Below are 17,696 nucleotides of genomic sequence, written 5' to 3'. Positions count from 1 at the left end.
AGTGTGCTTTTTCATACACACTGCCTCAATGATGCAGGAGAGCTAATTTTCCTCTGGCTAACGCCCTATAAGTGTCAAATTCTGAGGTGCAAAGCAGAGGAAATCGAAGCAGAGAATAGTTGTGTGCGTCTCTGCCCTATTTGCACTTGATGTACATTTTCTGGGACACTCAGCATAGACTGAAACCTCCCACCTTTTAATGACACTGGATGGGATATCAAAACCCCTACTGGACCTCAAACAACAACACCTTGTATTTATATTAAAACAGTGACCCTTCCTCGGTGTGGCAGTCACACAGAGAAAGTTGGTACTAGATGGTGGGCTGGCCCATTTAGCTCGGGCAGGGACTTCATAAAAGGAGACTCTTAGCAACCTCGTCAGACCTTCCAGAAGTTAAGTTTGACCTTTATTCAGCATAGCAAGATGGAATAATGGGGGAGGTTATCTGGCTGCTGGTTGTCTCTGAAGCCAACTGAAAGTTTCACTGTGTAAGTACCCTCTGAAGCAACCATGCATTCCCACCTTGGTGAAGGTCAGGCCAAGGGTTTGAGCTGAACCCCAAAATTCATCTGGGTTCAGCTGTGGCCCAGTCATGATAAGATCCACACAATGCCTAACCTTGGGTGGGACAGGGATCGGGCACGGGTGGAAATTCAGCCCAGCCAAGTCAGGAGGAGTTGGCAGAATGATCTTTTGGACTACCTGGATACATTATAAATTCACCAGCTGGCAGTGTATCTCTGCACACATGTGTAAACAAGCAAGGGAGAGTCCTCTCCAAACTGTGTGAGCTGCATTCATAGCCAAGCAGTGCAAACATTGGAGTGTTCTGCTGGCTTTAATTAAACAGATTCCAATGCTGTCCCTGGATAGCTTCCACAAACGTGAGCCCATCCAAAACACTGCTACTTGTATCCGACCTTGCAGCATGTCCCGTTCACCCATCACCACAGGTTCTCTGACCTAATTGGCTCCTGGTTCGGCAACACCTTGATTTAAAAATTTTCATCCTGGTCTTCAAATCCCTCTGTGGCCTCACCTCTCCTCATCTCTATAACCTCCTCCAGCCCTACAACCCTCCGAGATACCTGCACTCCTCTAATTTTGGCCTCTCACATATCACCGATTTCCTTTGCCCCATCATTAGAGGCTGTGGTTTCAGCTGCCGAGGCCCTAAGCTCTGGAATTTTTGCCCTAGACCTCTCCACCGCCCTCGCCTCCTTTAAGCCATTCCTTAAAACCTAAATCTTTGTCAAGGTTTTTGGTCACCTGTACTAGTATCTCTTTATGTAGCTCGGTGTCAAATTTTATTGAATAATACTTGTGAAGTGCCTTGGGGCGTTTTCCTGTGTTGAAGACGTTATATAAATGTATGTTGTTGTTGCAGATCTACTGAGGTACAACAGCTACAATATAACCACACAGCAGCTACATTAAACTACTGTTATATTCGGCTTTGTGGGGTGCTTGTGCTGCTGACTCCCACACGACTGGCAACACTGCAGCTTCACCAAGACCAGCCATAGGGAAGATGCAGTAAAACATGGGCCTTCCTGACAGTCAGCCTTGCCAAATTTGACAGGTTTAGGGGTTGCAGCTCATTGTACACCACTGGTTATACCCTACCTGCCCATCAGGAGGCACCAGACCCCAATACACACAACATAAGCAGAGCTGAAGTGAGTGATTGGCAAGTACAAGTGTGGACAATACCTAATTATCATCAGTCCCGGACAGCAAAACCTGTATATTAAAGGCAAAAACATCAGTGTGCTTTTGTCATAGGGTCATTGTGCCATTACAGCTCAGAAGGAGGCCATTTGACCCATTGAGTCCATGTCAGCTCTCTGCAGAGTAATCCAATCAGTCCCTGGCTCTATCCCCTGGAAGTTTATTTCCCTCAAGTGCCCATCCAATTTCCTTTTGAAATCATTCATCGTCTTTGCTTCCACCACCCTCATAGGCAGTGAGTTCAAGGTCATTGCCACACTCACTGCATAAGTAAGTTAATCATCACATCCCCACCACCCCCCCGCAGCATCTCTTGCCCACAACCTTTAATCTGTGTCCACTAGACCTTGTACCATCAACTAATGGGAACCACTTTTCTCTGTCATGTTTTTTTTCAATGTAACAGCTCTTTTTTCTGTTGCTTAACACTAACCAAAAGATTCAGTGTGAACATCTAGCACATCACGCCTCTGTAATATTATCCTTAATCAGTACGGCCACTGCCCCACCCCCCACCCCCCCCCCCCCACCCCCCCACACACACCCTCCCCAACTTCCTGTCTTTTATCCTCATTATGGAGAGCTGCAGCAAAGAGTGTAACACAGATCGAGTATTTGGACTTTGCCTTTATTTCTGAAATCACTTTTACTGAGTTTTTTTCCCACTCTCCCTTATCTTTCCCTGCACCATGACTCAGCAGTTTAAAATGTTTAAACCCAAAGACACCCCACAGCACCATCTACTGACAGGACTTCAAAGCATCCCTGTCATCATTGATTATAATCTCTGAGCATGCACCACAGCTTAAATATTATATTATTGTTGCCTTTTTCAAATTTCTCATGTACGCAGTTATCTAATACCTAAAACACAGTGACAAAGTGAGGAGACTGTGAAGCTCGGCAACATCAATCATTTAAGTGAATTTCTTGCTGACATAGACTAATAGGTGATGACTGATTGTCCAGAAGAAGTCGTACAGGCATGATCTGAAAACAACTAAACTACAGCACATATGACTCTGAGGTAAACTTAGTGATTAAATCAATGTTTGTCTTTATCTCAATCCAAGTGCTAGACATTTTAAGACTAAGGCCCTGATTTTAACCCAATCCTCCTGGCAGGAACAGGGCAGATGCACAGTTAAAAGTGTAAACATCATTTTACTGCCCGGGATACACTCCAACCACTATTTTAATTCCAGAGCTGACTCAGGTCACAAACAGGCCTGTGGAGAAGTGGTGGGACCTCCTGAATAAATTCAATTTGCAGTCGGATGAGATCATTTGGATCCCAGTGTGATTTTAACTGGGCAGGCCATAAGTCCCCCCCCCAGTGACAAACCCACAGATGTAAAGCTAACAGCATCGGTTACACAAACTGACTGACATGACTTAATTTAGAAGGATATTTACCTGCAGGCATTTGAGTCATTCAAACCTTTGTAACATTGTGAATAGTGCATTTCCAAGGCAGCTTTGAGCTTTTAGATTTCTTTCTTTAGAAGCCTGTTAGAAGAGAGCAAGTGAGAGGGGCTGCTTGTAGAAGACCATAGTCAGCCCACAGGTCTGTAGGCTGAGTTACTTTCTTGGATATTTATGAGGGAGCTGCACTACAACTGGAGAGGTCAGGTATTAGGTGACAACACTGCACTTTTAGCGACTTCCTCAATCCCCTCACCTGAAATGTCAGAAGCCCCTCAGCATTAACAGTTCTTGTTAACCCTTCACCCCTCCCTTGATTCTCCATTAAGAACTTTGAAACCATTCATCCAACCTCTATGGCAATGAAATTCTGCCAATATAGATCAAGAAGCTGTAATGTATAGATACATTACTATAGATCAAAACTGAAATCAAGTAAAGGTTCTGATTTTAATTCCGATCTTGTAATGAATTATTTAGTTACCCAAGAGACTAATCCATATGTTTTTCCTAAAAGAGAATCACTAACTCCACCACTCCTTTGAGGTGCTCCTCCACCCCGCCACCCCCCCCCCCCCCCCCACCCCACCCACCCCAGTAGTGTTAGCAGAGGCTGCTCTTCTTCATGTTGAGGACCCTTGAGTTACACATGGCCAGTGACTTCTGGGAGCTCGAGGCTATGAGGGGCCTGAATCAGACTTCAGTCAGCACTTAGGCTGCTGCAGGGACAGTCTGACTCAGCTGGCTTTCTAGCACAGTGGCTGGCACAGTGGGTGCTGGGGGTGGCAAGGGCACAGATGTGCTGACTTCCTGCAAGAGGAAAACTTGTTTCTTTCCTGCTGTGCTACTCTAGTGGGGCTGGGGCTCATCACTTCCGCCGGTTGGCAGGAGAGCAAAATGAACCCCAGCTAGGTTAGCTAGTGAGATAGAGGAGTCTGCATATGATTGAAACACCCAGCATCAGTGAGCAACAGTGGTGCTGGTGGCAGGGACTGCCCTGGAGACAGCTCATTCCAGGACAAAGTCCTCTCCCAGCTTTGTTAAGGAGGATAGAGACGTGGGCTTCAGAAGCCCAGCAATGAGAATATGACAGCTTGCTTCACACAAAGAGTTACATCAAATATTGGAAAGACTGCCAAGGAGTTTCACCACTATGGCTGAAAGTGTGGAGGAGTCAGCTTCCAACTTGTGTTGTCTCCTGGGGCATCAGCACTCGGCAGTCTACCTTGATGAGTGACTCTTTGAAAGCCCTTATCCATTTGCTCACCTATCTCTGCCTCTCCAAGACAAAGCACAGGTCAGATCCCAGAGTGAGCATGGAAGCTGATTGAGCTTTGAGTGTGGCCATTGACTCCTGTGGTGAGAGCCTGGCTGCAGCATTACTGAATGTGGCCACATTCTCCAAGGTAAACTGCATTGTGCTGATGCCCTGGAAGATCACCCTGCGAGGCTTGGTGCCTTGTTGCCTGTCACTGAGGGATAAACATCCTGCTGCATGGGTGTGTTTACATGAGAAAGGCACCTTCAGAAACATTTTGGGCCTTCACCCAAATTTCCCACAAATCTCATAGGGTGTAAATTTAATTAGATTATTTAGTTAAATTTAGAGCAATAAAAATTTAGATTAAGCCTCAATTAAACTTTCCCTCCTGATATAAGAACATAAGAAATAGGAGCAGGAGTAGGCCATTCGGTCCCTCAAGCCTGCCCCACCATTCAATACGATTATGGATGATCTGCCCCAGACCTCAACTCCTCTTTCGTTCCAGCTCCCCATAGCCCTCAACTACCCGATATTTCAAAAATCTATCTACCTCCTCTTTAAATACTTTCAGTGATCTAGCTTCCACAACTCTCTGGGGTAGAGAATTCCAGACATTCACTACCCTCAGAGAAGAAATTCCATCGCATTTCAGTTTTAAATGAGTGTCCCCTTATTCTGTAACTATGTCCCCTAGTTCAAGATTCCCCCGTTAGTAGAAACATCTTCTCAACATCTACCCTGTCAAGCCCCCTCAGAATCTTGTACGTTTCAATAAGATCACCCCTCATTCTTCTAAACTCTAATGAATAAAGGTCTAACCTGGTTAGCTGTTCATGATAAGTCAACCTCTTCATCCCAGGAATCAGCCTCGTGAATCTCTTTTGAACTGCCTCCAATACCAGTATATCCTTTCTTAAATACGGGGACCAAAACTGTATACAGTGTTCCAGGTGCGGCCTCACCAACACCCTGTACAGTTGTAACAAGACTTCCCTATTTTTAAACTCTAACCCCCTAGCAATAAAGGCCAAAATTCCATTTGCCGCCTTAATTACTTGCTGCACCTGCATGCTAACTTTTTGTGTTTCATGCACAAGAACACCCAGATCCCTCTGTGCTGCACTTTTTTGGAGTCTCTCTCCATTTGAATCATAGTCTGCCTTTTGATTCTTCCTAACAAAGTGCATGACCTCACACCTTCCTACATTAAACTCCATCTGCCAAGTGTTTGCCCACTCACTCAACCTATCTATATCCCCTTGCAGATTCCTTTTGTCCTCATCACAACATACCCTACCACCTATTTTTGTATCATCAGCAAATTTGGATATATTACACTCTGCCCCCTCCTCCAAGTCATTAATATAGATAGTAAATAATTGAGGCCCTAGGACTGATCCTTGTGGCATCCCACTAGTTACATCTTTCCAACCTGAAAAAGACCCATTAATCCTGATTCTCTATCTTCTCTGAGTTAACCAATCCTCAATCCATGCATTACCCCCAATACCGTGAGCTCCTATCTTGTGCAATAATCTTTTATGTGGCACCTTATCGAATGCCTTCTGGAAAACTAAATACACTACATCTACCAGTTCCCCTTTATCAACTCTGCTTGTTATATCCTCAAAGAACTCTAGCAAATTTGTCAAACATGATTTCACTTTCACAAAACCATGTTGACTCTGTTTGATTGCATTAAGCTTCTCTAGATGTCCTGCTATTTCTTCCTTAATAATGGACTCTAGCATTTTCCCAATGACCAATGTTAGGCTGACTGATATGGGACTTAATATAAAGCATTTGAATGTTGACTTTGACTTAGGGTTTAATTTATGTTCATTAGAGTATAAATCAGACTTAAAATAATAACATTTAGAAATTTCTCCTACTGTGAATATTAATTAACCAATTCAACATCTTTAAAGGAGCTCTAAACAGTTTTAAGCAAATGTGAACCTATAAAAATTTACACATTTCTACAAGTACACTAAACAACGTTGATTACAAACCAAGGTTATATTTTAAACCCTTTACAAATATATAAGCTTTGGTTACCCAAGTACTGAGTTTTCCCACAGTCAAAAATCTATTCATGGCGAAGAAATCTATTCAATCTCATTTAGTTTAGAGTTTATGATTGGTCACAGACTGAGCTATATTGACAACCCAGGATAGGTATAGACTGCTCAAGGCAACATTCATAACGTGTGGCTAAGAATTTAAGGAAATCTTGGTGAGGGATTAAAAACAGGCCATGTGGGGGTGGAGGTCATGATGAGGAGTTTTCCAGAGAGGATGAGGTCAGTTGCAGCCTGCAAAACGATAGTTTGGTGTTCAGTATTGGTGTTGTAGTCCCGGGACGATAGGGGGACTGCCACACCAGCCTGGTATATCGCCTAGCTATATTGTTTGTACTTGAGGATATCCCTTCGCACAGTTAATCACATTAATCAGTCAATAGTTAATCAAAATGAGAAGAGCTCAGTGTTTAAAACCATAATTACACAAAACAAACATCGCTCTCCATAGAATTCCAGCAAAGTAACCACCTGCCTGATCCCAGCTGTCACTTTACCTGGATTTTGTTGTACGCTGCATGTTAGTAAAAAGCAGCTGGTCGTAACTTTGAACAGATTCTACATGGTTCCTGCAACCCTCGTGTCAATGATTTAGGGCAGAAATAAAATTAAAACACAGAATTAGCATGTTTCAATGCCTACAGTCTGGGAGTAATGTGAAAACCAGCCAGTCCAACCACTGTAACAAGCTCAGAGGCCAGCAATTAAAATGGTCTCAGCACAGAGACAGATAGTAGCATTTATAGCAAGTTGAAGGCACAACACTTTACAAGGCTTTTCTCAGCAAGTTTTACAAGAGGAAGACTGAATCAAGTTTGTAAAGAAGATTTGTCCAGCCCTAACAATTAGTTAAAGTTTCAACATAAAGTCTCACAGTAAAGAGGGGTTTACTGTGTAATGTGAGTGAACCAGAATTGAAAAGAGCTTTGGGAGCAAGATGCTCAGATTATCAAGCTATACGTCACAGGATTCAATTCTTTGAATGTTCCTAGACCCTTTATAGAGTGACTTCAGATTTGGAATGAACTTGCTCTGACACAATCGCAGTTTTGAGCATCAACTTAAGCCTACTTTGATTTATCGATTACAATGATTACTTCAGCCATGGATATACTGGGATCCAGCAGGTTAATACAGCAGGACATGTTCCTAGCACAGAGTGGGTAATTATCTTGGAAGGGAACAATATTCTGCATTTGTATGTTGGGGAAAATTTCTGCAAATTTAATTTTTTTAAAACTCAGAACAAATTGATTTTTCGTAATTGAGTATCAATCTTCCCAAAACAAAGAAAGAAAATCAAATTATCCAAGAGATGAACATTGCCATTCTAAATGCAGAACGAAAATCAAACATAGGCATTAAAATTTTCCTTTAGTTTGCAAAGAATCAATTTTGCAAAGTCACCACTGGCGCTACCTATATAAAGCAGAGGGAGAGGAATGATTCTGCATTCTGGCTCAATCTCAGCCGCAAGATGAGTTATAGTTGGCAGCCTCTCAGCAGCTCTCCATTCGGGAAAGTGCACTCAGTCTCCTCCAGGACCTTGAGTGGGAACCCAGGCTTCTCAGGCACAGAATTCACTCCCAGGACTGGGCTAGATTATCCCTCAAGCAGAGTACTCTGCCTGCAACTCGAGGGTACAACTCACCAGCTCCCAGACTGTCAGGAAATGTCAAATTCAGCCAGTCCAACCTCTTTTACGAAGATCACAAAGTGGTCAGTATTAATGAGAAGGAGTTGATGCAGGGACTTAATGACCGCTTTGCCGGTTACATTGACAAGATCAGGCAGCTGGAACAACAAAATGAGGGCCTGGAGGCAGAAATCACAGACCTGAGGCAAAGGCAAACTATCTCTAACCTTCCAAATATAAATGAGCCAGAGATCATTGAGTTACGAAACCTCATCCAAGAAACTGAAAATCAGAAGATGCAAATTCACCTGCAGCGGGATCTGGAATTAAAAAACTAGTCTAATAATGGCCATGAAACCATTGTCAATTGTTGTAAAAACCCTTCTGGTTCACTAATGCCCTTTAGGGAAGGAAATCTGCTGTCCTTACCTGGTCTGGCCTACATGTGACTCCAGACCCACAGCAATGTGGTTGACTCTTACATGCCCTCTGAAATGGCCTAGCAAGCCACTCAGTTGTATCTAACTGCTAGCACTGTGGATGTACCTACCCCACATGGACTGCGGCAGCTCACTGCTTCCTTCTCAAGGGCAATTAGGGATGGGCAATAAATGCTGGTCTGGCCAGTGATGCCCACATCCCATGAATGAATAAAAAAAAGATCTCCAACAACTGAAAGACAGAGACAATTCCAATATGATTAAATTAGAGCTAGAAAGGAAAGCACAATCTCTCATGGATGAAATCATATTTCTCAAGAACAGTCACAAGGAAGAGGTGGCTGATCTGTTCTCTCAGATCCAAGCTTCACAGGTTAGTGTTGAAATGAAAGATTTCATGAAGCCTGATCTGACGGGAGCCCTGAGAGAGATTCGAGCTCAGATGGAAGGATACACCAATGTCAACATGCAGCAAACAGAGGAATGGTTCACATCCAGAGTGGCCAAACTCAATGAAGCAGCAGCAATCAACAATGAAGCTCTACAGAGCACAAGACAAGAGATCAGTGAGTACAATCGGCAACTGCAGTCCAAGAATCTCGAGCTGGAGATAGTAAGAGGCAGGAAGGAGTCTTTGGAAAAACAGCTGAATGATATTGAAAACCGACATGATGCAAAATTAATCCAATACCAGGTGAGAATTCTTAAACAGTAATGTGATCTGATTACATTTTCCATTTGTCTTCCAATCTAATCCTTAAACAAATTGTCTTTTTTCAGGGTACTGTCCAACAATTAGAAAGTGAACTTAAAAATACAAATAAGGAACTGAGTCACCACCTGAGGGAATATCAAGATCTACTGAATGTCAAAATGGCTTTAGATGTAGAGATTGCCTCCTACAGGTAGAGCTACAATGGCCTGTGTATTGGCCTTAAATTGTATCTAACACTTAAGTAAAATATCTGATGGATGTCATAAAACAGCATAAAAGTAAAGTTTACACCTTACTGGAATTACAAATGCACGCGTCTTTCTTGGCATTACTAATTTATAATACTAAGTTCAACTGCCATTTATAAAAGGTATTAAGTTGCTTAAACATCATAACAAAGTGTTTGGAATAAAATAATGATTTGGACAAATTCCTGATTGATAGAGATTCAGATCAATAGACAGTATAGAATTATGTGGAGTAACTGTAAGTTTTAGGAGTCCCTTTTAGTTCTTTCCCAGACCTCCCATAACTAATAGAGAAGAGACTAAATTTGTTATAGCTGTCACTTCTCAACAAAAATGATTGAAATTTCTGAAGAAGGAAAGAACTTGCATTTATGTCGTACTGTTCACAGCTTCAAGTTATCACAGAGCACTTCATAGGCTATGTAGTACTTTTGACGTGTAGTCACTGCTGTAATGTAGGGAACATGGCATCTAACCTCCACACAGCAAGATCCCACAAACAACAATTCGAGAAATGATGAGATCATCTGTTTTAGTGATGTTGGTTGAGAGATAAATATTGGCCAGGCCATCTCCAGTTGGGAAATGGCTAAAACTGCAGTTTTCCTGAAACATCTACACAGTCACTTGTCAATTTATTTGAGCATTTTGAATGTATTACGGTAACACAGCAGCAAACAATCAGGTCATGGCCATGTATTTGGTCTGACTCAGTAATAAGTCTCTTTGCATTAGTCGTGGTGCAATGCTCTGGAGGTTGGAATCATTGTGCAGTGGGCGGGGACATACAACACACCAGACTGGCATGAACAATGACTCCTTCCGTTTCTGATAGTTTCGTAGGAACAGGAGTAATTCCCTCGAATCTATTCCACCATTCAACTAGATCATATCTGATCTGTATATTAACACCATCTACCCACCTTGGTTTCATAACTCCTTAATAGCCATGCCTAATACAAATGCATCAATCTCAGTTTTGACATTTTCAACAGCTTTTTGTGGGAGAGAGTTCCAGATTTCCAAATCCTTAGTTTCACTGGTAAATGAAGCTTCTTTTCTTTTAAATAAACATATTTAGCGTCTGAAGATTGGCCTGAAGTGGCGATTGTTTGTTCGCTCCTTAGATGCTGACTGATCAGCTGTGATCCAGCAATTTTAAATTATAGTTTCCGATTTCCAACATTTGCAGCATTTTGCTTTTTATAGTTAAGATTTTAATTTGTTGTTTTCCATCGAATAACAATTTTCTCAAAGTTACCAATAACATGCCATACACAGGCTTTCATAGTGAAAAAAGTCAGCTGACCTCAGCCAGGACAATAAGGACACTACAGTTGGCCTAAATGTTTGCGGGTGAGGGAACAGGGGGTGGGGGGAATCAATCAGAGTCCCCATTTTTGATTATTACTCTGCTGGAAAGGATTTATGTGAAATGGCGACATTGGCTGAATACACGGAGAGGCTTGACCATGATTACCCCACAGTTGAATAGCCCGCCAATGCTTACTATAGAGGCTCCTACACAAAGAATAGCCAATTGTCTGAGGTCTAGAAGTTTCCAGCATCTGTGGATCCATATCCCAGTGCAAATCACAAGGGGCGAAAAGAGAAGCAGTTTAAGCGGGGGACAAGCCTGTACAAGTTCTCAAATGATAATACTGTAGTGTTATGATTCCCAACTACTCCAAAGTATTAGTCTGCAAACTTGTCTCCACTTCTGTCTCAGTAGGCAAGATAAATACAACCCATAATGGCAGCACTTTTCTGTAAAGGTGGAAAGAGTTTTTAAATGTTGATGATTGTTCCCTGGATCCCTGTTCTTCTAATGGTGTTGAGAGAGTGAATTTCTTGCACACCTCCCATTTGATCACGTTTAAAAAAGCACATGGAACTTATTGTCCTCCACAACAACTTTGATAACATTCCTCACTCAAGGATCAATGGCAGTGATTCATAATCTGGTATTCCAAAGTAGGGAGTGTCACTCGCAGGGAGTGTATTTCAGGATCGCAGGATGTGTGCCTGCAATTTCACAACATGCATTCCCCAAAAAGAGTGTGGGGTCCAGGAATTACTCAAATGTTCAGGAGCATTTTACACAACGGAGAAAGAGGTGGACAAGCAGCAGCAAAGGGAAGGATTTTTAGGAAACAGGGAGGGAGGTGGTAGAGAAAGTTCCAGAGGAAAAGCATAATTGGCTGAAGAAACAGCCACCAATGATAGAACAGCAGTGTAAGGGTGGGGCTAAGCCCTGGAGGGAATTGAAGGTGAGGCTGAAGATATTAAAATCAATTCACTGTGGAACAGAAAGCCAGCAGAACACAGCTTGAACAAGGTGATGAGAGTGCAGGACTTTGTGCAGGAGAGGGCACAGATTTGCAATCACGAGGACACATGAACACAAGAAATAGGAGCAGGAGTAGACCATATGGCCCATCGAGCCTGCTCTGCCATTCAAAACTATCATGGCTGATCTTAGGATTCAACTCCACTTTGCCGCCCACTCGCCATACCCCTTGATTCCCTGAGAGACCAAATCTCTGTCTATCCCAGCCTTAAATATATTCAATAATGGAACATCCACAACCCTCTGGGGTAGAGAATTCCAAAGATTCACAACCATTTGAGTGAAGTAATTTCCCCTCATCTCAGTCCTAAATGATCAGCCCCTTATCCTGAGACTGTGCCCTTGTGTTTTAGATTCCCCAACCAGTAGAAACAATCTCTCAGTATCTACCCTATCCAGCCTCTTTGGAATCTTATATGTTTCAATTAATTAATTGGAGTTTGTGGAGGTGGAGAATCCAGTGAGGAGGACAGTGGAGAAGTAGAGCCTTGAGGTAATGAAGGAACAGATTAGGGTCTTGGTGACGGAGAGGGAGGTGCAGGCAGCAAGACAAACAATGCCCTGAAAATGAAACAAAGCATCTTTGTCATCGATGGAATCTCAGTTCAGCATCAAATACAACCACACCTTGGGGTAAACCTCAGAGCAGAGAGGTCAATGGAGATCATGTCAGTCGCACAGACTGGAGCAAGCGAGATTACTTCTAGTTTAGTTGAGCCAAAGCAAATTTCAAGGCATCCTGACAATGATGTCAGACAGGCAGTTGAAGAGTTTAGTCACTGCTAGGAAGTCGATGAGAACAGAGCTGTTGAAAAATACAACACACACATGAAGGAAGGCAACGATGGTATCATGGTAATGAATTAAGGGTCATAATATTTAAAATAAATTACTGCATGGTTACTGAGACAGATTTATATCAATTGGGAAAAAAATCAGCCCTTCATGATCCTCCTTCACTCAATTGATTTCTTTAGAAAATGCCGGTAGTTCTTCACCAAATATAAAAGTGCAAACACAGCGGTCTTGAAACGGGTATATGCCAACAACATGAAAAGGGCAGGTAGCCAATCAGCAGCCTGTTATACACTGCACCAGTTCTTATTTTCCATTGATTTGGAAAGTATTGCCAAGATTTTTAATTTCAAACAAAGTAAAAGTGACAGTGAGATGAGAAAACGAGTCTTCAAAAAGAGTTTGAATTATTGTTCTGTGAACTTCAACAGAAAGAAGATTGGGTGCAGTGAAAAATCAGCTGTCAATTCATTATGAACCCATTTTGTGCTCCTGGTGTAGACCAATTTCACCACCATAGCGTCTTTTTCATCATTCATTTCAGTGGTATCCAATTTAATGCATATATCTAATCTTATTTTGCAACATTCTTAGAAATTCATTGGGAAATAATTTAGTTAATCCTACTTAAAAGAAATGAATATTTTGAAAATTTGCCTTGGCTTTCCACACTTAAAGGCTTTTTAAAATTAAATGACAGATAAAATGTGCCTTTCTATAGCAACTATTGTTCTCTGATTCCATGGGACAAAAAGTTGAGACTAATGTTTTTTTCTCTTTATTAAGGAAACTCCTCGAAAGTGAGGAGACAAGATTTGGATCAGGTGCTGATAGCTTCACTCCTTCATCCTATACATACAGGGATGCCCAATATATGACACAATCATCTTACATCACAACTAAGACAAAGACCACCCCTGAGTTTAAGTTTGTAGAAGAGATTATAAGTGAGACAACAAAGGAAATTGACATTGCGGAGCTTGAAGATGCTGATGTGAAACTAAAGCCTGGCCAAGTCTATGATGAAGAGTTTGAGGAAAAGAAAACAACGAAAGAAAATGAGGTGGAAAAAAGTGAAGAGGGAGTAGCAACTTCAGACAAAGATGTGGAAGAAACAATCGTTACAAAGGAACAAGCAGGAGAAGATGTAACAGAATCAAAAGAAGTCGAAGAAAAAGCAGTCACTGAAGCAAAAGAGGAGGAAGAAGGTGCTGAGGCTAAAGAGGGAGAAGAAGGTACTAAGGCCAGAGAGGGAGAGGGTGCTGAGGCCAAAGAGGGAGAAGGTGCTGAGGCCAAAGAGAAGGAAGAAGGTGCTGAGGCCAAAGAGGGAGAAGGTGCTGAGGCCAAATAGGAAGAAGAAGGTACTAAGGCCAGAGAGGGAGAGAGTGCTGAGGCCAAAGAGAAGGAAGAAGGTGCTGAGGCCAAAGAGAAGGAAGAAGGTGCTGAGGCCAAATAGGAGGAAGAAGGTACTAAGGCCAGAGAGGGAGAAGGTGCTGAGGCCAAAGAGAAGGAAGAAGGTGCAGAGGCCAAAGAGGGAGAAGGTGCAGAGGCCAAAGAGAAGGAAGAAGGTGCTGAGGCCAAAGAGGCAGAAGGTGCAAAGGCCAAAGAGGGAGAAGGTGCTGAGGCCAAAGAGAAGGAAGAAGGTGCTGAGGCCAAAGAGGGAGAAGGTGCTGAGGCCAAAGAGAAGGAAGAAGGTGCTGAGGCCAAAGAGAAGGAAGAAGGTGCAGAGGCCAAAGAGGGAGAAGGTGCTGAGGCCAAAGAGAAGGAAGAAGGTGCTGAGGCGAAAGAGGGAGAAGGTGCAGAGGCCAAAGAGGGAGAAGGTGCTGAGGCCAAAGAGAAGGAAGAAGGTGCTGAGGCCAAAGAGAAGGAAGAAGGTGCAGAGGCCAAAGAGAAGGAAGAAGGGCTGAGGTCAAAGAGGGAGAAGGTGCAAAGGCCAAAGAGGGAGAAGGTGCTGAGGCCAAAGAGAAGGAAGAAGGTGCTGAGGCCAAAGAGGGAGAAGGTGCTGAGGCCAAAGAGAAGGAAGAAGGTGCTGAGGCCGAAGAGGGAGAAAGTGCTGAGGCCAAAGAGAAGGAAGAAGGTGCTGAGGCCAAAGAGGGAGAAAGTGCAGAGGCCAAAGAGGGAGAAGGTGCAGAGGCCAAAGAGGGAGAAGGTGCTGTGGCCAAAGAGAAGGAAGAAGGTGCTGAGGCCAAAGAGGGGGAAAGTGCAGAGGCCAAAGAGGGAGAAGGTGCAGAGGCCAAAGAGGGAGAAGGTGCTGAGACAAAAGAGAAGGAAGAAGGTGCTGAGGCCAAAGAGGGAGAAGATGCTGAGGCCAAAGAGGGAGAAGGTGCTGAGGCCAAATAGGAGGAAGAAGGTACTATGGCCAGAGAGGGAGAAGGTGCTGAGGACAAAGAGAAGGAAGAAGGTGCTGAGGCCAAAGAGGGAGGTGCTGAGGCCAAAGAGAAGGAAGAAGGTGCTGAGGTCAAAGAGGGAGAAGGTGCTGAGGCCAAAGAGGGAGAAGGTGCTGAGGCCAAAGAGGGAGAAGGTGCAGAGGCCAAAGAGGGAGAAGGTGCTGAGACAAAAGAGAAGGAAGAAGGTGCTGAGGCCAAAGAGAAGGAAGAAGGTGCTGAGGCCAAAGAGGGAGAAGGTGCTGAGGCCAAATAGGAGGAAGAAGGTACTATGGCCAGAGAGGGAGAAGGTGTCAAGGCCAAAGAGGAGGAAGAAGGTACTAAGGCCAGAGAGGGAGAAGGTGTCAAGGCCAAAGAGGAGGAAGAAGGTGCTGAGGCCAAACAGGGAGAAGGTGTCAAGGCCAAAGAGGGAGAAAGTGCTGAGGCCAAACAGGGAGAAGGTGTCAAGGCCAAAGAGGAGGAAGAAGGTACTAAGGCCAGAGAGGGAGAGGGTGCTGAGGCAGAAGAGGGAGAAGGTGCTGAGGCCAAAGAGGGAGAAGGTGCAGAGGCCAAAGATGGAGAAGGTGCTGAGGCCAAACAGGGAGAAGGTGTCAAGGCCAAAGAGGGAGAAAGTGCTGAGGCCAAACAGGGAGAAGGTGTCAAGGCCAAAGAGGGAGAGAGTGCTGAGGCAGAAGAGGGAGAAGGTGCAGAGGCCAAAGAGGAGGAAGAAGGTACTAAGGCCAGAGAGGGAGAGGGTGCTGAGGCAGAAGAGGGAGAAGGTATTAAGGCCAAAGAGGAGGAAGAAGGTACTATGGCCAGAGAGGGAGAAGGTGTCAAGGCCAAAGAGGAGGAAGAAGGTACTAAGGCCAGAGAGGGAGAAGGTGTCAAGGCCAAAGAGGAGGAAGAAGGTGCTGAGGCCAAAGAGGGAGAAGGTGCAGAGGCCAAAGAGGAGGAAGAAGGTACTAAGGCCAGAGAGGGAGAGGGTGCTGAGGCAGAACAGGGAGAAGGTGCTGAGGCAGAAGAGGGAGAAGGTGCTGAGGCCGAAGAGGGAGAAGGTGCTGAGGCCGAAGAGGGAGAAGGTGTCATGGCCAAAGACTAGGAAGAAGGCACTGAGGCCAAAAAGGGCGAAGGTGTTGAGGCCAAAAAGGGAGAAGAAGGTGCTGAGGCTAAAGAGGAGGAAGAAAGTATTGAGACCAATGAGGGAGAAACTGTTCAGGTGAAAGAAAAGACCAGTGAAGGTGACACTATTCAGGCAAAAGCAGAAGCTGTGAAAGGAAAAACTGCTAAAGCCAAAGAGGACATGGAGGAACAAGTTATTGAGGCAAAACAGGATGCAAGGGAAGGAAAAACTGATCAGACAAAGGAAGAGGCTGTGGAGGAAGAAGGCACTGAGGCAAAAGTCTGAAAGTTCTGAAGAAGGTCAGACTGAGTCTGGAAATTCAACGGTCACAGAAACTGCCAAAGGTCAGGGGAAAGAATCAGAACCTGAGGAGCCAACAAGAACAAGTCCCAATAAATCTGAATCAGCTGCTGAAGAGAGTAAAGACAGAAAGCAGCTGGATAAAGCAGAGGAAGAGTCACAGGAAGTGAAAGAAACAGCTAAAGGTGAAACAAAAGCTGATCCTGAAAATAAAGAAACAAAACTTAAGGAGCAGCCAAAGGTCAAAGAAACATTGAAAAGAAAAGGAAAGGAAAATAAGAAAGATGACAAAAAGGAAATCAAAGAAAGCAAAGAAAAGTAGTGAAATGCTTCAAGACGAAAGAAATTGGAGAACATCTGTGAAAGAAAAAATGAAGATCAGCTACTCCATTGATCAAAAAATGTCTGAGGTCATTATCAATGGCTTGATCATAAAATTGAATAAAATAAGTTGAAACTGAAGAAAAAATCAATTAGGCTTCCTCCAAATGATGTTGAAAGTCTGGTATATAAAGATAACAAATGAAAACAAGACACAACATTATTATACTGAAAAAAGGAGAAAAATAAGCAAGCAGGCCATTAACAAGATAAGCCAGTGATCACCTTGTCAGCTGACATAAAAAAATTAATGAAAAAGTTTGATTAACCTGAGCTGACAAGCTGTAGCTGAACATCCGTGCATCTTGCCAACAGTTTGGCAACAAGGCCCAGCCCTCAAAATGAACCAAGCCTGCCGTCAGAGTGAGTGGGCGGCCCATCTGCTCTATCGGTCAGACAGGCGTGAGTTAAAACCCGCCCTAACCTATCTAAATATGTGGTAAAACAGAAGCTGTAATCAGACTACTGAATATATCGTACAGTAATAGTGTTACGGATGCAAAGTCAATAATCTAATAGAAACAAATTTCTTGCTCACAATTAAATGCCGTGTTAAAAGAAAATCTGTTCCATTGCCAATTATTTTAGGTTGTTGCATCTTCTTTACTCCAAAGACCTTGAAATACATAGAATTGTGCCACACAATAAGCTACACACAGTGTTCTCCCCTCCTCTCTTGAAACCACTGACTACAGTGATTTGAATGATATTGGGAATCCTCGGGCACTGCACCCAAGTGACTATTCTTTTGGTTTAAGTTGATTGGCTGCTCAACCACATGAGTCATCACAGCTCAGCCCATATTTATTCTCACACAACATCCACAACCTGCTACTTTCCAACC

The 17,696-nt window shown here is 43.5% G+C and overlaps 1 protein-coding gene and 1 pseudogene across 1 annotated transcript; both read left to right on the top strand.

The window, feature by feature from the left end:
* Positions 1-7,130: 7,130 nt before the first annotated feature.
* On the top strand, positions 7,131-14,158 carry LOC137355363 (neurofilament medium polypeptide-like; annotated as a pseudogene).
* Positions 14,159-15,343: 1,185 nt separating this feature from the next.
* LOC137355361 (uncharacterized) lies at positions 15,344-16,756 on the top strand. The gene is made up of 2 exons (XM_068020354.1): positions 15,344-16,018; positions 16,151-16,756. The coding sequence occupies exons 1-2, from the start codon at positions 15,344-15,346 to the stop codon at positions 16,454-16,456; spliced, it is 981 nt and encodes a 326-aa protein (XP_067876455.1). The 3' UTR covers positions 16,457-16,756.
* The last annotated feature ends 940 nt before the right edge of the window (positions 16,757-17,696 follow it).

The sequence above is a fragment of the Heterodontus francisci genome, chromosome 42 (assembly GCF_036365525.1).
Source record: "Heterodontus francisci isolate sHetFra1 chromosome 42, sHetFra1.hap1, whole genome shotgun sequence".
NCBI lineage: Eukaryota > Metazoa > Chordata > Chondrichthyes > Heterodontiformes > Heterodontidae > Heterodontus > Heterodontus francisci.
The sequence above is the reverse complement of the archived record's forward strand: the minus strand, read 5'-3'. Positions and strand labels throughout refer to the sequence as shown.

Excerpts from the sequence above, each read along its gene's own strand:
- LOC137355361 (XM_068020354.1), top strand. The coding sequence starts at position 15,344 with ATGGCCAGAGAGGGAGAAGGTGTCAAGGCCAAAGAGGAGGAAGAAGGT. Across the intron at positions 16,019-16,150 it reads AGGAGGAAGAAGGTACTAAG|GAAGAAGGCACTGAGGCCAA; the intron begins GCCAGAGAGGGA and ends GCCAAAGACTAG.